Below are 26,297 nucleotides of genomic sequence, written 5' to 3'. Positions count from 1 at the left end.
ACCCTACTACAAAACTGATGTTATGTTTTTTATTGCTCATCAATGTTGTTTTGTATTGTTTGTTAGCATTATGGTACACAGTTGTTTGAAGAAAATTCCTACAGGTAGTCCTCGAGTTACGACGTAACTGACGTGATTTCGACTTTGCGAGTCTCGTCTGCCATTTTCTCTCTCGTCGGTTTAAAAAATATATATATATTTATATAAACCGTATATGGCGGAAAACAGACAAGACTGAAAAAGCAGTTTCTGCTCTTGCACCCCTCTTTAAAATAAACTGCTGTATTTTAAGCCAAAAGAACTGTTGTGTTTGATAAAACAATACGTCTATATGGCGCATTAACCCCCTGAACTATTTTTAATTTGTCCGTTTTACACTGGAAACCCCCGCTTACAGACGTCGCGCAAACGCTTTTGTTTCAGCCCAGCCATAAAAAGAAGGTAAGTAGTTATATTTATTATTCAAAATCTCTGTCATTTTTTGCTAAGAATCATTAATTGATGTCTAATATTTCATGAAAAAAAAAAAAAAAAAAAACTTTAAAACAATTTTCACTCGCATGTTTTCACAATGAAAAAAATGGTATCTGTAAATAGGTCACGGATATCTACCTCATAACTATGGCTTAATTTTATTCATTTTTTGTTACTATCGCATTTTCCCCGATATGTTAGATGATAAATAATCCATCCAAACAAATAAAAACTGAAAAAAAAAACGTTTAAAGGGGTAAATATATGAAAAAGAACATCTCGACCACTCCTTGATGTCTACGATTTCTGCAAAGCGACCCTTGTTATATTACCGTGTTTCACCCATAAAATCCCCAAAAAATCTCCGGCTCTGATCATTCACATCTGTGTCTTGACACTCGATGAAACATGCTACATGGAGTTTTTGGATCGAAATAAGGTAAGTTCGTGATGATGTCTCGTTAAAATCATGGCGTCTTTAATAATGCTCTCGCGTGCACTCACCTCTGTTAGGTTTTGTGTTGGTTTTCTCCTAGTGTGACTTGTCCCTGTGATTGCCCATTGATTTCACCTGCCGTTACTCCTAGTGTATCCTCCAATCTGCATCCTCCTGTGCTCACCTGTGCCTCGTTGTGTCATTACCCCTTGTCTGTGTGTGTATACAAGCTCCCAGTTTCTTTTCTCTCCTTGTTAATTGTCAATGTCCATTTGCACATCCGAACCTGTTCTCATCAGTTCCCTCCAAGCCCTCGTGTTCACCTCAGTAAGTTTTTGATACCCAGCCTTTTGTTAGTGACCTGAGTTTTGTTTGCTGCATTTTTTGGGATCTCCACATTATTTGTTGATACTTTGTTTTTTGCACCGTCTACCTGCCTCGCCTCCCTTTCCCTGCATTTGTGTCCACACGCCACCTGCCTGCCCGCGTTTTCCGTGACAACCTCCAGTTAGGGTTTTGCTGTTTATTTTATTTTTTTAAATGCCCTCCTGTTAAAATTTCTTCTTCCTCCAGAAAATAGAGATTTCAAGCTTTCCAATGATGTATCACACATGCATATAGGACAATTTTGAAATTTGGCCAAATTGGGGGTCTCAGAGCGGAACTTCAAGTCAACTGAGCTTTTTCCGCCATTTATATACAGTATATGTTTATATGATGTTGACTTTTGTTTTGTGATGCATGCTTTTATTTATCTTTTTAAATAAGTGCAGAACAGTTAGTTCCACACACGAGTAAGAGTGCATGTACACATGAAGAAGAATGCACGCGCACACACGAGGAATAGCACATTCACATCCAAGAAGAAGTGGGTGAGAGACGAGTGAGAGAGAGAGGGGATAGTTTACAGCTGCAAACATGCACGCACATGTGTTGCAACGCCTGTACTGTATATAACACATTTTATACTGTTAACTGTGTATTTTCAGTTGAGGTCGAATAGTTGGGCAGGTTGATGTGTTTGTTTTTGATGATGTGCTGACGCTAACTGATACATGCTAATCGCTTGTGTGGATTGTTATTGCTGTATCAGCAGCTAGTTATAAATGCAAATTTCAATTGTTTTTGTAGATGAAACTGATTTAATTTCCTTTTTATTTTTATTTCATTCTGCAAGTATTGATATCATGACTAGCTGAATAAAGTCAGCAAACCACAGAGACGTCATTTTGGAGCTTAGCTCGCTGTCTAGCTAGGACGTAGCGCCAACGTCTTGGCGAGGACAGCACTATGACTTAGAATAACTGTTTTGGGATAGTTATTTTGAGATTTAGGGGTAGTTAGAGGGTTCATTCCGACTTAAGTGGAAATTACGGTTACGTCGCCATCGTAGGAACGGAACTCATTCGTAACCCAGGGACTACCTGTACCTCTAGTCTTAAGACTTTTTACTCATAACATGGAAATTAGACACTGAAACATTCAATGTTCCAAAAGGTATCGCAGTGGCATATAGAATGTGTGAGCGGGTGTATGTGAGCCTTTATAAAGCTCTTTGAGCACTGAAACGGTGTAGATAAATGCTCCATATAAGTCATCTACATTAACAATTATAGAATGAGCACAGATTGGCGAGATTTTAAAGACTACGTGGGGGATTTTCTACTCAGGGGGAATCAAAAGGATGGGGAGTGATCTTCTATTGTGAAAGTCAAATTAAAATATAAACCAACATACTCCATTCTCATAAACATGTTTGGAAACATCTAAAGCCATGCTACTGTGCATAAATTTGATTTATTTTGTCCTCATCTACAAATCATATCAGTTTTCTTGCAAATAGCCACGTCCCAGTGCTCTTGTGCTCATTATTTTGATTCTGCAGCCACACATTGGGTCGGTTTGTGACTCACCGACGGCCGACATCTCCGCAACGGACGCCCGATAAGGGCCTTCGATGAACTGGGGAGGGTTGTCATTGATGTCTTGCACTTTGATGATGAACTCGGATGGCGGCTCCAGCGGCTGATCTGTGTCTGCATTAATAACCTGGGCCGTGAGCGTGTACTCGGCCTTCTCCTCGCGGTCCAGTCTCTTCATGGCGTGGATGTCACCAGTCAGCTCATTGATAGCGAAAATGGTGCCAGCCCCTTCACCAGCCAGCACATACTTAATGCGCTTGCCACCTACGTCCAAGTCCGTGTGGAGCTGTTGAAAAAATGAGAAAATATTCAAAATAGGGCTGTCAAACGATTAACATTTTTAATCGTGTTAATCACAGCTTAAAAATGAATTAATCGTAATTAATCGCAATTCAAACCATTTTTAAAATATGCCATATTTTTCTGTGAATTATTGTTAGAATGGAAAGATAAGACACAAGACGGACATAAACATTCAACATACTGTAAATAAGTACTGTATTTGTTAATTATAACAATACATCCACAAGATGGCATTAACATTAACATTCTTTCTGATAAAGGGATTAAAAGTAGTGATTGAAATACACGACAAGGTGTCAATGGCGAGTTTTGAATTAGAGATTTAGCCAAGGCAAAGTCTGAGTACGTTTTATGTGTATTTTGCATAGCTATTTTGATTGGGAATGCCACTTCTCTTTGCACTGAGCGCTTTTTCTTTTGTGAACATTTTTTTTTTGAGCGATAAGAATATTATTTTTGTTGTGCTTTCACTAAATTAAACTGTAGTGACTGTTCCGCCCAAATGCATGATGGGAAGTTGGGCAACCTGTCAGTGGTGGCTGCAAATAGTATACAGTATCTTCAGCGTTGTATTCAATTAAGCATGTTAAGAAAACTATCGTCGCCTGTCATTCTTCCCTGCGTCATTCGCCACAATACTTATATTTTGTTGTGAAAGAGATGCCAAAGCTAAAGCCAATAAAAGGGGCGGTCCAATGAACGCCTGTGTCCACTTGCATTCCTCTGTCTTTTTGCTCTCAATGTGCTAGAAAGGCGTCAGTGTAAACTGTTTGAGGCAACGCATGAACGGGTCATTCCATGCATTCGTTAATTGTGTCAAATATTTTAACGTGATTAATTTAAAAAAATAATTACCGCACGTTAACGCGATAAATTTGACAGCTAGTTCAAAGATGAGCTACTGAGCTAACAGGATGCTAGTTATATATATATATATATATATATATATATATATATATATATATATATATATATATATATATATATATATATATATATATATATATATTAGGGGTGTGCAACGATTAAAATTTTTAATCGCGTTAATTACAGCTTAAAAATTAATTAATCGTAATTAATCGCAATTAATCGCAATTCAAACCATCTACAAAATATGCCATATTTTTCTGTAAATTATTGTTGGAATGGAAAGATAAGACACAAGATGGATATATACATTCATCATACGATACATAAGTACTGTATTTCTTTATTATAACAATAAATCAACAAGATGGCATTACCATTATTAACATTCTGTTAAAGTGATCCATGGATAGAAAGACTTGTAGTTCTTAAAAGATAAATGTTAGTACAAGTTATAGAAATTTTATATTAAAACCCCTCTTAATGTTTTCGTTTTAATAAAATTTTCAATCAAAAAATAAACTAGTAGCCCGCCATTGTTGATGTCAATAATTACTTACACAATGCTCATGGGTGCTGAAGCCTATAAAATCAGTCGCACCCAAGCGGCAGCAGAGGGCGACAAAACTCCGAAAAACACAAGTACACATTTCGATGTGCTGTCATTTTAATCTGTTTGAGCGGGGCATTTATGCGTTAATTGCGTCAAATATTCTAACGTGATTAATTTTAAAAAATTAATTACCGCCCGTTGACGCGATAATTTTGACAGCCCTAATGTATATATGTATATTTGGTCCACTAAAGACTTAAAAATATGGAGAAAATATTAAAATTGGGCTCATTAAATCCTTAAAATGCAGTATTTTAGATGCTCAAGAGAGTACAAGCCTGTATGATCATTCTGTACCTTTCAATGCTAAAAATTCCAGTGCTGGTGCGACAAACTGAAAAGGTTAGTTGCACCTATGCAAATATCAGTGTAAAGTCACGCAAAAATCATGATAAATAAAGAATAAACTGCAATTCAGTCTTGACAAAAAAAGCAAAACAAATTAACTGAAGACTGAATGGTCTGATGTTGATAAAATATCAACAGTAACACAGACAAAACTAAAAATTTGGCTCCGTACATCTTAATGCTAAAATTATTTTAGACCGAATAGCATGATAGAAGAGGTGGGTTTGACTTGGTCGCCATGCTAAAACAAGATCTGACGGGTAACCTAAGTAGCACCGACCCCATTGTTACACCTCAGACGAGCAACAACCCAATATGAAATGTGCGCCTTTACCCCTAAGAAAAGTAGCCCAACAGACCTTCAGACCCTGCATGAAAAATTCACGAGCGTACACAATGATCGCTGTACAAATGACCAGACCTGAAATAGCCACAGTGAAATGCATGCTGCTCGTTATTTTTTGGGATAATTATACCCTCATCTTTTGTGCTAAAGCCACATTATCCCGACGACAGTATTCGGCTCACGCAACAATGAGTAGAACTAATGAGTCTGACAATGCAATGCTTGCTTTGGATGGATGAGCAGTCAGTAAAGAAAAAAAAGTAAATGTTGATTGTCTGGGCTCTTTCTGAAAGTGGCATGTTGGGTCCAGTGGAGATTGTGAATTTTCTTTAATGTTTAGAAGAAGGTAAACACTGACACTGAATTTTATTTGCTTTGGTCAAATTTAGATTAACGCACAGCTTTATTTTACGCCGTGTACTAGTCATTTGATGGACATGCACCTTTAAAAGAGGTAAGAATGTGCTACCGTATAGACATAATAGCAATGTCGCCTACCCCTTTCACATCAATGAGCAGGCCTCTTGCATACCCTTTATCTCATTTGCTCCCAAAAACGTATAAATATGTTCTATTTTTAATTGTTTCAGTGTCCCAAAGATGTATTTATACGTCTTTTACGTTTTTGTTCATTGGAGACATCTCTTGGTTCTGATTCAACTGAGCTCCAAAGCACAAAGCTGAAAATCCATTTTAAAGCAATAAAACTGGCCACTGGAGGGCAGTAGCGCATTTGGTAAGACACGCAACCTGATTCAACGGCAACAAACAGCCGGGCCGCACGGTCGGAGCGCCAGCGGAAGGATGCCAGGCGGCGGACGACCGAGCAGAACAACCGAGAGGACGATCGGGATGCCAGGCGCTGGATGACCGAACAGAACGACCGGGACCACCAGTGCAGCGGAAGATGCCATTAAGTCTGTGCTGCTTGCCGAGCAGACCCCGCAGAGACTAAAAAAAAAATCCATCTTTATGAGACAGGAGGCGATGAGGGAAAATTTTACCCGGCTGTCGCGGCGACAACGGTGTCATCTCTCAGTTAGTTATGTGTAAATAAATTGTTACTTTGCTATCAAATGCTCTATTTGTCTTGTTGTCTAGGTTATTTTGTGAAAGGAAAACATTCAGCTGTTTGGGATGTCACAAAAGCAAAAAAATTGCTGTGTTAAAGTCAAAGTTATGTTTGAAATGTATGCTTTCACAAAAAGCTCAATTTCTCTGTTTTTCCATCAGAAATTGGAAAACTGCTCAAACTAAGCTATTTTCTAAAGAATGGAAAAAGATATGATCTTACTCTTTTTTTCTTACTGAAAGTAGAGAGTCTATCTTTCTTTTGGTGAGTTCCATGTTTATATAGCAATAGAACAGAATTTTCTGTGGGCCTTGCAAAATCAGTCAAAATCCAGTAAAACGGCCGGGAGCGAAGGGCTTTGCTCCGGTGAAAATGGCTGGGAGTGAAAGAGTTAAGTGTGCCGATCTCATGGAGCACTGCTGGATCAGATGATAGGGAAGAGCAAACTAGGTTGCTTGGCGATACATGAGCAATTGTAAAAACCAACCAAGGAAAACACACACCAAAAGTTTTTTGAGGCAATGGAAAGGTAAAAAAAGACTCAATAAAAATGAAAATAGTAAGTACTCGCTGATTATGAAAACGTCACGGTTTCAAAACCGCGAAAAATTTCTGTCATACTGTCTCTACCGTATTAGCTATTTTTTTATGTCGCCAAAATGCAGGGAGAAATCCCTTGCTTGCAGCTGCAAGGCTCAACCCTCCCCTACCGGTTGTTGCTCAGTGTCAGTGATTCAGCTGTGCTACACGAAGGCTGGAGGAGGTGAAACGCCTGAATTTTTCCCTCCATCGAAGAAAACGAAATCAATGGTATGGGACTATTTCGGCTACAGAAAAGTTACAGACGGCCACGGCTTAGAAGATGAGGGCCAACCGACATGTAAAACATGTTTGCGGAGGGTGAATGCCGAGGAGGCAATACCTCCAGTATGATTTCGCATTCATACAAAAAAAAAGGTTAGTAAGTACTGCCATGAAAGTTTCTTACCAGCTATGAGCGTTAACTCCAGCATGTTTAGTGTGTCTTGCCGTCCCCAAATGCCATTTTGTGTTTACATCGATGCTGCCAAATTTGAAGTCCACGTACCCCGAACAACTTCGCTTCACGTAACGTAAAAATAAGAAATATAACAACTTTGATCTCGATATTCACGATTGTTTTCCCCCTAATATTAATCTCCTAATGTTACGCCAAAAATAGATTTATGTTAATAAAAACCCTGACAGTGGTAAAAGTCTCAGCCTGTAAAACCAGACTTCCGGTTCACGTGACGTTAAAAATTAGCAACAAAACAACTTTAATCTCGTTATAAAAAATTCGATTTTAATCTCATAATATTACTGTGGAATGATTTACAATTACAACAACTTAGGCACTTACAATGTATGAATTCATTCTCGTAGTATTGCGACTTCAGTCAAAATAATTGAAAGGCTATTCTCGTAGTCCGACTTTCTTTTATTTTGTTTGGACTTTTGCTGACTGGAAGTTGAGGAACGTTCTTGGCTTACATGAATGAGAAAACATTTTTGATTGGCTGCCTCTTTGTCGTCACTGAAATCTCAACTTGCCCATCTTCATCGAGAAAAAAAAATGTACGACATCGCCGGGCATGGTCTATCTGGTCAAACTGACGGCACCATGTTGTGCCTGACATATGTCACCAGTCGTGAAGCTGCCTGTCCACACGCAATTGCATCGACTTTGTATGCAAACGTAATGCTCGACGTGGAAAAAACACGGCCTGTCTGAATGTAACATAATGTTGACATTAGGGGCATTGACAGATCGGCGCTGATATGGGTACTTGGAGACAACCCAGTTCGTTGAGGTCTATGAGCTCACATTGGGTTTATTAAAGCCAAAATTGCATTTAATGTTAAAAATGACATCATATGTTAATTACGTAGACTTAATTGTCTCTTCTGTTTATTAAGAAAAATGTAACTTTAATTAATTACTGTAGTTAAATCATTGTGGACTCCAAACTCATGGTCAGTAACCTTTTTCAGACCGAGAACTTGTACTGATTCATGAGTACTGATTAATATTAAGGTTTATCTGTTTGATAAATATTGTATAAAACGTTAAAAGTCAAGCTATTTTAAACACATTTGGTGTCGTTAAGTAATTACACTGTTTTCACCTCAGAAACACTGACTACGCCATTGATTCAATGTAATCAATAATTAACAAGGACTTTAACAAAGTAAGGAGGGAAATTACCATTGACGCATGCAGGCTTCTCATATACCGGTAGTCTTTAAGTGAAACCAACTGGCAACAGTTTTGTGACCGCTTCTCTAGAATCTCTTTATTTTCTTGCAAAGGAAGTTATAGAGGTGAAAAAGACACACAGGAATTTGATCTGACTGTGACTCTTCCTCTTTCTCAATAATATGAAAAGGTGCGTAATGTTCAAAGAGAAGCAGTAGAGAGAGACACCACGGAGGATTTTTTACACTCTGACAATGTTCTGCGCCGTTTGTTGTTAATAGAGCCGCCCTGGCCACAGGAGCACGGTGGACCAATGGATTTCGCTTCTGCCTTTGGGTTTCTTCATGTATTTTTTTCCAAATAGAAAAAAGATGAGATTCTAAACTTTTTTCAAACACTTAAAGGGGCTGTCTGAAGGGACTTGCAATGTTTATTAAAACTCAAAAGCAACGTGAACTGAAGACGACTGGCGCAGTGCTGCTGACTAGCTAGCTAGCTAGCTAGCCGCTCAGTTGCCTTTTATGTTTTTATGTACAAAATGGCAACATTAGGTTTCGGAAAGATTACTTCTACCAAATTGGAAATGCTGTTGATCGATGTGCCAAGTCACGTCATCTTTTGCATCTTCACAGAGGTGGGTAAAGTAGCCAAAAATTGTACTCAAATAAGAGCCGCGTTACTTAAAAATGATATTACTCAAGCAAAAGTAGCCTCCCAAAAAATTTACTCAAGTACAAGTAAAAAAGTATTTGTTGTAACGAATACTCAAGTCATAAGTAACATTGTAACTGCTTAAAAATTTGATTGTTTTTCTTAGCTCAAAGTTATTTATATGAACTTTTGTTACAATGAAACTGTACAATAACCCATTACATAACCAAATAAAGCCAAATAAGTAAATAATTTTTTTTTTTTTAAATCATTGAATACCAACAAGAGAAAAAAATGACAGAAATGAAGCATTATTTGTCCAAAGAGCATGAGTGCCCTCTAGTGGACAAAATAGTTCCTAGTTTTAATAGTGAATAGTTTCTTCATAGTTACTACCGTATTTTTCGGACTAGAAGTCGCAGTTTTTTTCATAGTTGGCTGGGGGTGCGATTTATACTCTGAAATGACTTATGTGTAAAATTATTAACACATTATTATATCATTTTACATGTTATTTTGGTGTTTTGGCGTGACACTGATGGTTTGGTAAATTTGTTAGCATGTTCTTTATGCTATAGTCATCTGAATAACTCTTAATAGCAATGTTACGTTAACATACCGGCCACGTTTTCATTATGTTGTTCATGCATCATGTAACATTATCATACTGCACACCTATTCAGTATGTTGTTCTCTATTGTATTTTTATTTTAAATTGCCTCTCAAGATGACATATCTGTTCTATGTGTTGGATTTTATCAAGTATATTTCCCCCAAAAATGCCGCTTATACTTCGGTGCGACTTATATATGCTTTTTTTCCTCTTCGTTGGGCATTTAATGGCTGGTGCGACATATACTTAGGTGCGACTTAGTCTGAAAAATACGGTATTATGAAATTAAAAGGATCATATCTCCGGTTTTCCGTGGTCAATCGACACCAAATAATGACTGGGAGAGAGGTTAAAATCTGCGCCACGTGATTGAACAGGCTGACGTGACAATAGAACTGCTAGCTTGCATCAGATTGGTGTAATGGATTCATGTGATTATTGTTGCGACATTTCATTGGTGATATCGGTAGAACTCGGCATCTTTCTCAAAAAAAATAAATAAATCTAATACGTAGAATAGAGGAAAATGTAACGACTCTTGTGTAGCGGAGTAAGAGTAGCATTTTTTCTCCACTAATCTCTTCAAGTAAAAGTAAAAAGCCTGTAGATCTGTTATACTTCCGCAAACCAAGCGTGAGTCAACCTCCCACCAAGCAACCGATTCCTCCTCCCATTAGATAGAGGGCTAGCAGTTGAAAGAAATGGAATAAAGCCTGTAAATCTGATTGAACCCCTGTTAAGAACCACTGCTCTAGATTAATTTTTAGTTTGTACCCCTCATCTCATTCACCTCCATTGGTAGTGATGTACTTTAGGTTTATTTTAACTGGGAAGCCTGGTGATCATGTTTCACTTCCATTGATGGTGATAAGTGTATATTTCAATTTGACTGGGCAGCTGGCAGCGATTGGTCCTAGCATACCTGTCAAGTTGTACACTTTCGGCGTAATTTTTACAAGTGAGCACTGATTTTTAAATGTGTATGCCATACGTTCCATATTTGTACGTTTTTTTTTCTCCGTTCAGATTTTGTCACCGTTTCAGCAACGAGACAATGTGCGTTATTATATGTTACTAAGTTGGTTGAATGACGCGACAAAAGTCAGAGGCACGGAAAGAGAAGAGTCTTTGCTGTGACTGTGAAGCAAACGTGATGCTAGGCTAGGTGGCTTCAATATTTCCTGACTAGCAGAGAGCCTACAATCTACGCCTAGATATCACTTGCATATAGAACTACATGCGAAATGACAGACTCGGCGGCGTTAGTAAACAGCCGCCATTTTAAAGCAGTAGATTTCTCAGAAAGGCTCTGTTGTAGTAAACCTTCCTAGCGAACCTAAGTAACTTTTTATCTAAAATACTCCTATTTTGGCAAAATCTTGACTTGAATTTGTCTTTAAATGATGAAACAGTTTTAAAACGTTCACATGTCGAAAGTAGACAGAAGGGAACTAATGCAAAAACGGGAGCAATTTTAACAAGTTTAACAGTTGATTCACAACATTACATGACTTCCAAACATAGCAAAGGTTACTATGTTTTTTTGTTTTTGTTTTCTTTTTTTGAAAAAAAAAACAAAAACAAAAACCATTAAAGTTTGCCAAGTAACTAATTACTCTTACATTCAGGTAACTGAGTTACTAACTCAATTACTTTTTGGGAGAAGTAATTTGTTACCGTAATAAATTACCGTATTGGCCCGATTATAAGACGACCCCCTCTTTTTCAAGACTCAAGTTTGAAAAAAGACTTTTTGAACACCAAATTATTTTTTATACAGAAAATAATTACAGTATATCCGAAACAAATGATTATAACAATATATTTGAGAGAAAAAGCATGTTATTTTTTCCTCATTCAAGTCTTAATATCTGAACATTTAAATATGTAAACCAAAGTGCAATCACATTCGTAAATGAATGGCTTCTGGTTTTTGAAAAGTAAATAAACCAATGTATTGTGATAAAACAACAAAATTGCAATAACTGCATTAACCATCAAAGTGAAGTCTAACTGCACCTGTAGTTTGAAAAAAATCTGAATAAGGAAAAACATTGCAATAAAATAATGCAAACTGGTTAAACTTGAGAGTAGCTGAGATCTGTCATGACAGAACATCGCTTCAATGATATCTGGCGCCATCTAGCGTTGTGAATGGGTATAATTCTAGACCGTGAATATAAGATGACCACCTCTTTTTCAGTCTTATTTCAATGCAAAAAACACCGTCTTATATTCGGACCAATACGGTACTTTTTAAAAGTAAGATTAACAACACTGGTCATAAAGATGAAGTCTGCAGAATGAAAAGTGACAAAAGTGGAGATTTTATTCTGCCAATTTGTTGCCGAACACAATTTGCCTGCAACTATTGCTGATCACTACTCAGAAATGTTCCTTGACTCAAACATTGCAGTGGTAAGTTAATTTTATCAAATGACCTTTTTAATTTATAATTGGACACACTAACGAACTACCTTCAAGTCAAACTGAATTGTGAGCTGAAGTGCCATGCACGCTATATACGACGTTGAAAGATTAGTCACCAGTTTGTCACGTCACTATTTGTAAGATTGCCAACTGCCTCGGGTTGACAGGTATGTCCTAGTCAAGATAGATTGGTTGTCTATTGCCGTCAATGGCAACCAATGAGTTAATACTGAAAAATAAATGAATACATTATGAAAATCTTTTTAACCTGTGACTAGGACATCCCTAACACATATATTAGTTTCATTAAATACTGAATTACATGCTATCAAATGAATAGTAACTGGCTTAAAAAGTATTTTTGCAAATACGTGCAAATTTAGCAGGAATATATGGTTCAGTGGAAGAGTGCAGACCTTATCATACGGTGTTTGCATTGACTGCAATAATACAGCATGTTTTGGCCAGCAAAGAACAAAAGCTCTCAGGAACGCATGAAAAAACATCAACATTCAGCAGCTTTAATTGAATTTCCTGCACAGCGTTTTCAACGTCAGCTCTAGCACGGGAACCGGTCATGCTGCAAGATGACTTGGACCCCCCCAAAAATAAATAAAACAGTGACCTCTAACGCCAGCCCACTGAAATCCGCTTTGCCTCGGGGGCGCCATTTTTTTTTCAGACACTTGACAAAGCAACATTCACTTTAATTGTCACACCTTGCACTTTTTGTTTGCCTAATTATGCCATCATTCTGGATGAACAATGTGGCTCATTAGCAGAAAAACGCCTCGCCACATCCCGCATGCTGAGAAACTCTTTAAATGGACGCAAATTAATGACAGCCTGTTGTCTTTTTTCGGGATTTTTTTTTTTTTTTTTTTTAGTATTATATTTTCGTAAGTAAATAATTTTTTTGTAAACGGTGTGCATGCCACTTCCTGGGAGAGACAATTGACTATTTTAGCAAACGTATTAGAGCCTTGAGAACTCATGCAGAACTGGCAATTGTGGTGAAATTGTCTTCATTAACGCCTGATTATTGTCTTTTGTGTTTGCAAAAAAAAAAAAAGAAAAATAGCACACGCTCCTTGGTTTTACTCACACTAAATAGTCTTTGATATACTTTGTCAAAAACACATACATTAGGTTCTTAATAGTTGAAGTTGATTGGGCGAAATGTTCTTCATTGAAGACACAATCTTTTTTGATGGTATAAAAACATGATTCAAATAGTGTTCATTGAAATCAAAAACTGCAAAGTTTCCCAAATAAGATCAGGTATGCGAAGTTATTTGCATTTTCAGTTGTCTTTGATATTTAAAAATGTACATACAGTGAGGAGCAGAAGTATTTGAACTCCTTGTGATTTTGCAAGTTAATTTAGACAATAGAACAATCATAGATGCATATCCACCTATACTGACATAATCTAAAAAGAAAAATAAACAAAAATAAAAAATATAAAAATGGAACATACATTGTAGGATTTTTCAAAATAATTTATTTGTAATTTACTGAGGTTCATAAATATTTGTACCCCTGAGAAAATCATTGCTAATATTTGGTGCAGAAGCCTTGGTTTACAGAGGCTTTATGTGGTTCTTCACCAGGTTTTCACATATGGAAACAGGTACATTGGCCCATTCCTCCACAGAAATCTTTTTTAGATCTGTCAGGTTTCAGAGACGTCATTGAGAAATACGAAACTTGAGTTCCATCCAAAGATTTTCTATTGGCTTGAAGTCCGTAGACTGGCTTGGCCACTCCAGAATATGTCTTTTACGAAGCCACTCCTTGGTCAGCTTGGCTGTGTGCTTCAGATCATTGTCATGCTGGAAGATCCAGCCTATACTCATCTTCAAATCTCTAACTGAAGGAAGGAAGTTGTGGCTCAAAATCTGACGATACATTTCACCACTCATCCTCTGCTTTATACACTCCAGTCGTCCTGTCCCCTTTGCCGAAAATCAGTCCCAAAGTATGAGGTTTCCACCTCCATACTTCACAGTGGGGATGGTGTTCTTGGGATTGTACTCCTTCTTTTTTCTCCACACACGACAAGTAAAGTATGCACCAAAAAGTTCTACTTTGGTCTCATCTGACCAAATGACTTTCTCCCATGAACCCTCTGCATCATTCAGTTGGCAAACCTCAGAAGGGTCTTTACATGTACTGGCTTAAAAAGGGGAACCTTCTGAACAATGCTTTATTTAAAACCATTGGACCGTACTGTTCTAGTGACGGTAGCCTTTGAAACTGTGCATCCAGCCCTCATCAGGTCATTGACTAGCTCCTGCTGTGTAGTTCTAGGCTGAGCGCTCAATTTTCTCACCATTGGTGATGCCACACGAGAAGGTTTTACATGGAGCCCCAGTCCAAGGTTGATTGTCAGTCATGTTTAGCCTTTTCCATGTTCTAACAATTGCTGCAACTGTTGATTTATTCTCACCAAGCTGCTTTCCAATTGTCCCATAGCCTTTTCCAGCTTTGTGGAGCTCAACAGTTTTTTTCTCTGGTGTCTTTCGAAAGCTCCCTGGTCTTGCCCATGGTAGCAGTTGGATTATGATTGACTGTGGGGTGCATAGGTGGCAAATAGCTGAAATAGGTGGTGGTTGGGTGGTTACTCATGTGGTAAAGGTGGACTTTTTTTTTTTTTTTTTGATGTAGACTGACAACTCTTTGAGTGTCATAATTATTGCTGATTCTAAGGGGTGCAAATCTTTATGAACCCCAGTAAATTAAAAATAAATTATTGAAAAATCATACAATGCGAGTTCTGTATTTTTTTCTTTATAGATTATCTCTCTATAAGTGGAAATGCATCTACAGTGGGGCAAATAAGTATTTAGTCAACTACCGATTGTGCAAGTTCTCCTACTTGAAAAGATTAGAGAGGCCTGTAATTGTCAACATGGGTAAACCTCAACCATGAGAGACAGAATGTAGAGAAAAAAAAAAAAAAAAAAAAAACTGAAAATCACATTGTTTGATTTTTAAAGAATTTAATTGCAAATCATGGTGGAAAATAAGTATTTGGTAAATACCAAAAGTTCATCTCAATACTTTGTTATGTACCCTTTATTGGCAATAACGGAGGCCAAACGTTTTCAGTAACTCTTCACTCTTCGCTTGGTGTAAAGAAATCAACTGTGGGAGCAATTATTAGAAAAATGGAAGACATACAAGACCACTGATAATCTCCCTCGATCTGGGGCTCCATGCAAGATCTCACCTCTTGGCGTCAAAATGATAACAAGAACGGTGAGCAAAAATCCCAGAACCACACGGGGGGACCTAATGAATGACCTACAGAGAACTAGGACCACAGTAACAAAGGCTACTGTCAGTAACACAATGCGCTGCCAGGGACTCAAATCCTGCACTGCCAGAAGTGTCCCCCTGCTGAATCCAGTACACGTCCAGGCCCGTCTGCGGTTCGCTAGCGAGCATTTGGATGATCCAGAAGAGGACTGGGAGAATGTGTTATGGTCAGATGAAACCAAAATAGAACTTTTTGGTAGAAACACAGGTTCTCGTGTTTGGAGGAGAAAGAATACTTAATTGCATCGGAAGAACATACATACCCACATACTCACATACCCACTGTGAAGCATGGGGGTGGAAACATCATGCTTTGGGGCTGTTTTTCTGCAAAGGGACCAGGACGACTGATCTGTGTAAAGGAAAGAATGAATGGGGCCATGTATCGAGAGATCTTGAGTGAAAATCTCCTTCCATCAGCAAGGGCATTGAAGATGAGACGTGGCTGGGTCTTTCAGCATGACAATGATCCCAAACACACAGCCAGGGCAACAAAGGAGTGGCTTCGTAAGAAGCATTTCAAGGTCCTGGAGTGGCCTAGCCAGTCTCCAGATCTCAACCCCATAGAAAATCTGTGGAGGGAGTTGAAAGTCCGTGTTGCCTAACGACAGCCCCAAAACATCACTGCTCTAGAGGAGATCTGCATGAAGGAATGAGCCAAAATACCAGCAACAGTGTGTGAAAAGCTTGTGAAGAGTTACAGAAAATGTTTGGCCTCCATTATTGCCAACAAAGGGTACATAAGAAAGTATTGAGATGAACTTTTGGTATTGACCAAATACTTATTTTCCACCATGATTTGCGAATAAATTTTTAAAAATCAAACAATGTGTTTTTCTGTTTTTTTTTCCACATTCTGTCTCTCATGGTTGAGGTTTACCCACATTGACAATTACAGGCCTCTCGAATATTTTCAAGTGGGAGAACTTGCACAATTAGTGGTTGACTAAATACTTATTTGACCCACTGTATGATTGAAATTTCATACCTCTACCTATTTTCTAAACAAATCTCTTCACAGGCGCTACAGTGGGGGGTGGATCAGGTCCCTCACAGACATGCATGAACTTCGTCTTGGTCCAGCTCACGTGGAGACCAAGCTTTTCTCCTACTTCGCTGTATGTATTCAGAGCGTCCCTCAGAGCTTTGCTTATCTGGGTTCCACGGTGACCGATAACGGGGATCTTAAATCAGAGGTTCTCCGCAGGAGAGCCCTGACAGCCTCTGCCCTGCAGTCTCTCGGGAAACCACTCTGGTGGCACAAAACCATCTAACGGAAGACGAATCTCCAAATTTACAACGCCGCCATACTCTCTATTCTCCTTTTAAACAACACACTGGGCGCAAAAATAGACGGGTTTGACAGCAGGGCGCTCAGAACCATTGAGAACATCAGGTGGTGCCAGCAAATCTCCAACGACACCCTTACTCCGGACAAATCAGCCCAGAGCATCCCGCCTGACTGCACAGCGCCGCATCCGCTTGTTCTGCCATATTCTTCGTCTTCCTCCTGACCACCCTACAAGAGCCATCCTGAAGTTTCACCCAAAGGCTGCAGGCTGGAGACGACCACGAGGAAAGACCTGGTAGCTTGACACTATTGCGGACAACCAACAACACGTTCACTTGAAGGCTGCAAATCTGCTGGCACAAGACCGCCTAGCTCACCTGGTCAGCTCTATGCAATGGGACGGGAAACCAGCCCCAACACAAGAGCCGTGATGATGACGGTGACCTATTTTCTCAGTGGGTGAACTTGCAAAGTTATAAGAGGGGCAAATACGGGATTGGCCCGAATATAAGACGGTGGGTTTTTTTTGCATTGAAATAAGACTGAAAAAGTGGGGGTCGTCTTATATTCGCAGTCTAGACATTATACTCATTCACGATGCTAGATGGCGCCAGATATCAATGAAGCAATGTTTTGTCATGACAGATCTCAGCCACTCTCAAGTTTAACCAGTTTGCATTATTTTATTGCAATGTTTTTCCTTATTCAGATTTGCTTCAAAACTAGTTACAGTTAGACTTCACTTTGATGTTTAATGCAGTTATTGCAATTTTGTGTTTTTATCACAATAGATTGGTTTATTTACATTTCAAAAACCAGAAGCCATTCATTTACGAATGTGATTGCACTTTAGTTTACATATTTAAATGTTCAGATATTAAGATTTGAATGAGGCAAAATAACATGCTTTTTCTCTCAAATATATTGTTATAATCATTTGTTTCAGATGTACTGTAATTATTTTCTGTACAAAAATTAATTTGGTGTTCAAAAAGTCTTTTTTCAAACAAAAAAGAGGGGGTCATCTTATATTCGTCGTCTTATATTAGGGCTAATACGATACTTCTGCTCCTCAATGTACATTTGGTTCTTTGAAAACTAAATATGTTGATGTTTGCCAAACTAATACACAAGGTAATTGGAGACTTCAAAATAATTTTTGATGTTTTGAAGTTGTACATTAAGTTCTTTGAAGATAAAATTGCCTTTGATTTGATCAGAACTACTGATGCTGAAAATAAAACAAGAAAAAAAAACATATGTGATAGGTTTGGTTAGGACTTCATTGAACTACGTTTCTATCTATTTCCTACCACCCACGCATGCGTGCACTTTCGCAATCAAGCCTGCCTGGTACTGCTTATCCTTTCGACAGAAGAGAAGGACAGAAGGAAATGTGTCAGTCCCAGTAAGAGATGAGGTTTTGCTGCAATCACTTGAACAATCACGCTGTCCTAATGAGGAAGATTCTGCAGAGTTTTCATTTTCAGCTTCCCCATCAACCACAAAACACCCAACCACCCACGATCCTGGTTCCTCACGCTTAGATATAAGCTCTCAGAGGGAACTAATGATTGCGCTCTATGTCAGGGCAAATGCGAGCTAGGACGTGTGCTCCTCCCATGTATGTAGCAAGGGGGGAGCGTCAGCATGAAACCAGGAACGCTAGGGCGGAGATGCTGTCACTTGTCATGGTGGAATGTCAGTAGACATCTGTGTGTAGCACTTTGGAGGACTGCATACGGTTATACTACGTCTTCAGTCGAGTGGGTAACGCTCTTGTGCTAAAGTTCGTCTCTTTTTTAGTCTCATACTGCAATGAGTGACAAATTATGTAAATGTGCTAAACGTGCTAAACACATAAATCCTCAATGCTAGCTGGCTCGTTTAAGTCACTAACTGCTTCACATCCAGTTTTTTTTTTTTTTTTTTTTTGTCCATGTAAAATTTGTATGAGGTAGCATTCTTCAGATATTGGGCGTCTGACATAACAATGTTAATTTTGAACCGCAATTCTTTGTTCAAATGGGCCTGATGATTTTATAGTTTTAGAATAGCTGAATATATTTTTATGGACATACAGTCCCTGACAAAAGTCTTGTCGCCTATCCATTCTGTAGAAACAATTGCAAAAAACCTGAATTTTTATTATTCTATTGGTTTCAGAAATGGTTCATATGAAAGCTAAGACCTTCCAAATGAATGTTGAATGTACAAACATGTTTTTGTTTCAATGAAAAAAGATTTATCATTTAATAAAGACATAAAGGACATAATTTTGGCAAGACAAAAGATTTGTTGCCTACAGAAAGTAGAGTGAAAATTGAATAAAAAATGTACTTCAAATCCAGAAATATGTTACATAATATAAGCGAATTAAGTAGTAGTGCTGTGAGATTCAAATTTAATATTTTGTATGACTTCCACGGGCTTGAAGGACTGCATCCATGCGGTCCGGAAAGGATTCATACAATTTATTGATGAAGTCATCAGGAACATCAAAGAAAGCAGTCTTGCATGCCTCCCAGGGGTCAACAACATTCTTGGGTTTCGTCTTCCATGCTTCCCCTTTCATCCTACCCATGTCTGGTGACTGGGCTGGCCAGTCCTGAAGGATCTTGATCTTCTTTGCCTTGAGGAACTTTGAGGTAGAGATTGAAGTATGCGATGGAGCACCATCCTGCTGCAGAATGTGTCCCTTTTTATGGTTTGGAATGTAAGAGGCAGCTAATTGCTAATAACCTGACTTTTAATTATCCAATTGGTTTCAGAAATGGCTCATATGAAAGCTAAGACCCTTGCAAATGATATTGAATGTAAAAAAATATATTTGTTTTACTGAAAAAAGATTTATCATTTAATAAAGACATAAAGGTTAAATTTTGGCAAGAGAAAAGTTTTGTCGCCTACAGAAAGTAGTGTGAAAATTCAACAAAAAATGTTCTATAAAAACAAAAATGTGTTACATAACATAAGCAAATTAAGTAGTGGTGCTGTGAGATTCAAATTCAACCACTAAACCACCAAACTTCAGTTTTCTGAGTGAATCTCGGATCCAAGCAGGCTACAGTAGGTCTCCTACAATATTTGCGGCGACTGTGGTGTAATTCAATGGAGGATTCATCTGAAAAATCCACCTTTTGCCACAAAACAGTGAAGTTTGGTGGTTGCAAAATCATGGTCTGGGGTTACATCCAGTATGGGGGTGTGCGAGAGATCTGCAGGATGGAAGGCAACATAAATAGTCTGAAATATCAACAAATCCTTAGCTGCTTCTTACATTCCTAACCATAAAAACGGACAAATTCTGCAGCAGCACGGTGCTCCATCACATACTTCAATCTCTACCTCAAAGTTCCTCAAGGCAGAGAACATCAAGATCCTCCAGGACTGGCCAACCCAGTCACCAGACATGGGTAGGATGAAAGAGGAAGCATGGAAGATGAAACCCAAGAATGTTGATGAACTCTGGGAGGCATGCAAGACTGCTTTCTTTGATGTTCCTGATGACTTCATTAATAAATTGTATGAATCCTTGCCGAACCGCATGGATGCAGTCCTTCAAGCCCATGGAAGTCATACAAAATATCAAATTTGAATCTCACAGCACTACTACTTAATTCGCTTATGTTATGTAACATATTTTTGTTTTTGAAGTACATTTTTTGTTCAATTTTAACTCTACTTTCTGTAGGCGACAAAACTTTTGTCTTGCCAAAATTTGACTTTTATGTCTTCATTAAATGATAAATCTTTTTTCAGTGAAACAAATATATTTTTGTACATTCAACATCCTATGGGAGGGTCTTAGCTTTCATATAAGCCATTTCTGAAACCATTTGAATAATTAAAAGTCAGGTTATTAGAAATTGTTTCTACAAAATGGATAGGCGACGAGGCTTTTGTCAGGGACTGTAGAGGTGAAAGCAAGTTTATTGAGCTGAGCAGGAGTAAAGCTGTCATTTAAGTACTTCATGGAATGTATGCACTCTGGGTGGAGCAACCCTCGACCAGTCAATTCTCACTTGAACCACTTTATTCCAAAGACTGCATTACTATTTCCCATGCGCACCCTTATTCAGCTCTGTAGGGTATCACCTCAGCCTTAATTTCTGTCAGAATAAACCCCGTCATTACAAACCTCAATGGTTTTATAGAGAAATATCCAGACACTATTCTCCCTGGGAAATATACTGACAATCAAATATCCCTCCCACCTGTGAGAAAAAATTGCTTGTCCTCTCATGAAAATGTCTCAGAAAGTGAACGATATTGCGCGGCAATGCCGCCATGTCTCTACACGGAAATTTCCCATGAGGAAATGTACCCTGAAGCAAATCAATAAAGTATTTACCTAACAATTGAATGTGAAGAGGAAATATCCTCAATAGACAGTTTCCGCTTCCAACAAGCAAATGCTCTACGACGGAAATATATAATCCACAAAAGTGAATTCCGTCAATAAAAAAAATGTGTCCAAACAATTGTACGTCCAAATAAGACAATTTTTTGTCAAGATGTATCGTCTAAAGAAGATTTTCAAGCAATGAAAATGCACCTAACAATTGTTTGCCTCAATAACTTAAAAAAGGTTTTGCAAAGGATTGTGCTCAGAAGGAAAACATTTTGTATCATGGAAATCAATGGTGATAGCTCTAAGGGGAAAAACGCATAGGAGGCAATGAGCGATGGCGAAATGCAAAAGTCATCGCAGTTCAGCTGAAAGCTAACACACGGGGCGCGACGCAAATGCTGCGGCAAGCGACAGCACATCACCCTCTGGCTGTGCGTCATCGCTCGTTTCTGATTGCTATGAATTTGGAGAGCATTTCACAATTTCCAGTCTTTTCTGAGCACCAACAATTCCCCATACTGCTACTTTTTCATTTATGTCCCGGAAATCATGCCGAGAGGTATCATAAAGTATGTGCTGATTGCATCTACACTGCTAAATTGACATGTTCCTCCATTTTTTTTTTTTTTTTTTGACAAGCAATGTTATATTGCCTGGTATACCACACTCACCGCTGTTCCAGCAATTGAGTCTGGCAACCGTCCGGCGGGTCAAATTTTGAGGGCGGAGCAAGCCACAGCAAACAGACAGCGGAGTGGACCAATCAGCGAAGGGTAGACGTGATGTTGTTAAAGCAACAAGTAATTAGCGTGAGCGGAGAATGGAGAAGTTTATTCAACGTGGCTAGCTTGAGCCATGTTGACTGTTGTCAATGACTTGTTTCGATGTGTTTTTGGTCATTTAAAACTGGTTTTACCGCGGATTGGAACATATTCTCGGCTCTCCTGTTCGCCATTTGTGTTGATGTAGACACGACTTTCGGCCCGCAAGAGTGACGTTACTCTTTAAGAACACATCACGCAAATAAACAAATCTGATTGGATGATTGATTTTTTTACCTTGCTCGAGAGGCCATTCATGGGCTGAGTCCCAGACTATTTCTCAGTGTTTGATAAATACAGGGACAATAGTCTGGCTGTGCCAGGCAAAATGTTATACATCATTGAAACTTGTAAAGAACGGCAAACATACAAGAGATACAAGATAAAAATTAAAGATCCATGTTGACAGATTTTAAGTTTTTTTCCCATGTTGACAAAGTGTGATGTGTGGATGTTAATTAGGGTTGGGCATCGTTTGAAATTGAACGATTCTGGTTTAGATTCCGGTTCCAAACGATTCCGATTCTTTTAAGAGGCATGGCCAAAAAAAAAAATGCAGGGTTCAAAAAAGTTTATATTAAAGTCTTAATTTCTCGACGTTATTTTTTAATTAAATGATCTTCTCACAGGGCTAATTGTAACTTGTATATAAATATCAGTCTTTAAACTCGAGCAATTTTTTTCTGCTCGGCGGTCAGGGCATCGAAACAAGGAATCAAAATTTAAAAATTCAAACAATTCCGGGAGGATCGGAGTGTTCCCGACACCCGGTTCCAATCTATGCTCGATGCCCAACCCTAATGTTAATGTCCGGGTTGGCCAGTGTCTTCACAGGTGATTTGTCAATCTATAAATCTGTTGCTGATTAGTAGTAGTGCCAAGCGACAGACACATAATAATTTTCTTAATCGTGTCGCTGTTCCGTGTGTGCACGTTTACGAGCGCAAAATTTCACCTGCTTCGCCACAAGAGGGTTGGCAATTTTCACCTGGTCACGCTTGTTCCATAGAAAATGCATTGAACGTGAGCAATGTTGCCTCCTGTGTATTTTGCTAGCCATGTGTCATCTTTTTGCAAAAAAAATGGCAAATGTCAAATCACATTTTAGAGCTATAATTGCATTACCGTGAAACCGCGGTATTTTGCTTGAAGTGCATGTGACACGAAAAACCATATTTATTCCATAATACACGCGGTAATTTATGCTCCTGAATGATATGGACCGCTTGGATGTGTGTGGAAGCGATCGCTATATTTATTCAATTTTTTGAATCCCGCACCATGAAAATGAGTGACTTCCGGCTTCGGTCTTGCATTAAGGAGGAGGCGCTGTGACGTGTACAGGTGAAGGCGGTCTCTTCACTATACAGCCGTTCTGTTGTGTATGAGGACGAAGGATTCAGCTGATTTTGCGGATTAATACGTTTATTTTTTGCATCACGCCAGCCAAACGGCTGCAGAAAAAAACTTCTGCACCGGGGAGAGGCGTGTGAGCCTTTTTGGGGTTTCAAAAGGTTCCCATTCACTGGTTGATATTGGCCAAAACAAGCTCTACAACTGTGGAACCAGTGGACTTACGAGGAAGTGAGTAAACATCTTGTTTTGTATTATGTCAAATACGAATACAGCGATTGCAAAGTAAACACAACAAACTTTCTTTAAATCCAGGACTACTTATATTTGATCATTGATAGGCATGTAAAAAGCTCTCCTCATGCACATTAGCTGCACGTTAGGTGCACAACAACTGCAGCCGCCCTCCTCGGGGAACGAGCTGTAAACGAGCTGTGGCGGTTTGCCGATCCGCGAAGACAATCGACAACCCAGTCGTCATGTCAAATAATCCGGGCTAGTTATGTGTGATTTTCCGCTTCAAAGACTTTGAAACATCACTCGGTTTGGGTTAGCATGTCGGCTAGCTGTCACGCCTCTTGGCTTGTTTACATTCTCTCAAGCCGGGGAAGGAAAATGACATAAGCCCGATTTAGGTGTCATAAAATATCGTTCGGGAGATGCGACAGTAAAGGTGAAGTCGACAGTTTTGACCATTATGGAGTAATTTTGCCATGTCGTCCTGAATAGGTGCATTTTTATTATTTTATATTCAATTTAGCACAAGACTGTTATTTGTCATGACCATGCCATTTATTTAGCATTTGGGGAAAATACTTGGATAAAAAGAATATCCTGTAAAAATATTGAAGTAAAGAGATAGAAACAATGACATTTTGCAGCTCTCTCCGTCGCGTTTTCCTCGTTATGAATAGTTCCCCCTCGAGGGGCTGACTGGTCCTTCTCAAGCCATTTATTTAGCTATTGGGGAAAAATACTTGGATAAAAAGAATATCCTGTAAAAATATTGGAGTAGAAAGACTGAAACAATGACATTTTGCGGCTCTCTACGTCGCATTTTCCTCGTTCTGCATAATTCCCCCTCAATGGGCTGAATAGTAAAACCGATGAGCCCATTCTCTCGCTGATGTCATCCACCTGTTGGGGACGCTAGAGCCTTACAACGGTAGGCGTGGCTAACCGGCAGATTAAAAGACAAATTTCTCGTCATCTGCACTTTGCTAAATTGTTGTATATAGTCGAATTGTCTCAAAATATGATTCTAATTCACATAATAATGCTATTTAAGACTTTTTTTCTCCTGTCGTATGCTGTTTAAGGTTATCATACCGTCAAAATCTCATGCCGCCACATGCCTAATACAGATTTATTTTGCATTGATCATTTAGCCTATCAACTAATTAGGTTGTTATTCTTGAGAAATGTAGCCCTCACCCCCGTTCCCCCAATCCGTTTAGTCTTATTAATGTCCCCTTCCCATCAAAAAGTGAACATAAAGGTTACGCTGTTATATCGTCCCTGCTAATGTTAAGACCAAACATATTCCCTTGCTTTTATCAATAGAGAATATCCTCAAAATTTAAGTTTAACATGAAAAAGTGATCGCGAGGACAGTTCCTTCCATCCATCTACTTATCATGCGAAGAAGAAGTGTTTAAAACCAGGAAAGGTCATCAGAAGGAAACTCTCTCAGCCCCAAAAACGTCTCAAAGAAGACATGCTCTCCGTGGACCTGTTCTAACAAGGATGTTTCTTAAAAGAAAATGTTTCTCAGAAGTAAATCTGGTCACTTAGAAATGTCCTCCACAGATAAAATGTGTGCAAAGGACAATGAAATGCAGATTTCAAACAACGAAATGTTAGAAAAATGACAAAAATGTCCTTGTATGGAAATATTCGATGATGTCACTACCATTGCCTCCTATAAAATATCTTATAAAAGATGTTTCTTTAGAAACAGTAAATTATCTTTTCAAGATATTTTCTCAAGGAAATGTTCAGGTGAATAAATAATAGGTATGGTGTTTATAATCTCAAGTGAATCATCCAAAGAAATGTCCCCATATGATCAGACAATTGTCTACAATGGATAAACTTCCAACTAACCTTAAAGCTCAAATAAAATTAGTGAGAAACAATTATGAATTCCCTTGGTAGTCTTTCCCACTCCAAAACTGATGTAAAAGTAAGATGCTCCAGCACATTAGCGCCCGGGTGACGACAACGAGGAGTGTGTGATGTCTCGCTGCATTGCCGCTAAATGTCACGATTGGGCTGCGACTCCAATGTGACAAACACGATGTGCTTGTTAAAATGAGGCCACGACCAGACGAGCTGTTGGAGTGGGGGTGAATGTCATGTTAAGCATTAACTATGCAGGAGTTTGCATGTTGTTATGTAAAATGTATTGAAACCCCAAGGCTGTGCGTTCGTATAGTAGTTTACATAATGCTATGGTGAATGCCAGATGTTGACCTCTTTTGGGCCGAGTTGCCATTTTAACCATGTTTTGCCATAGAAACACAATTTAGCTTTAACAGGGTATGCTGACAGGATATGTGATTGATATCTAGCAAACATTATTGCCTGTACTGTGTTAATACTTTAAAGTTTCAAAATGAGGGATCTGACAATTCATCTTAATACAGTGGTGAAAAAAAGGATTTAGTCAACAGATTAGAGAGGCCTGTAATTGTCAACATGGGTAAACATGAGAGACAGAATGTGGAAAAAAAAAAAAAAAAACAGAAAATGTTGTTTGATTTTTAAAGAATTCATTTCCAAATTAGAGTGGAAAATAAGTACTTGGTCACTTACAAACAAGCAAGATTTCTGGTTGTCAAAGAGGTCTAACTTCTTCT

The 26,297-nt window shown here is 38.6% G+C and overlaps 1 protein-coding gene across 3 annotated transcripts in view; it reads right to left on the bottom strand.

Moving 5' to 3' along the window:
• The window catches only part of cdh8 (cadherin 8), a 331,679-nt gene that overhangs the window by 191,092 nt on the left and 114,290 nt on the right, over positions 1–26,297 (bottom strand). For all 3 annotated transcript variants that reach the window (XM_057840449.1, XM_057840441.1, XM_057840457.1), the window contains exon 3: positions 2,824–3,118. In XM_057840449.1, coding sequence (XP_057696432.1) covers positions 2,824–3,118 — 295 coding nt within the window. The remainder of the gene's footprint in view (positions 1–2,823; positions 3,119–26,297) is intronic.

Source organism: Corythoichthys intestinalis, chromosome 1 (genome assembly GCF_030265065.1).
Source record: "Corythoichthys intestinalis isolate RoL2023-P3 chromosome 1, ASM3026506v1, whole genome shotgun sequence".
Lineage (NCBI taxonomy): Eukaryota > Metazoa > Chordata > Actinopteri > Syngnathiformes > Syngnathidae > Corythoichthys > Corythoichthys intestinalis.
Note: the sequence above shows the minus strand (reverse complement) of the source record. Positions and strands in the feature narration are given on the sequence as shown.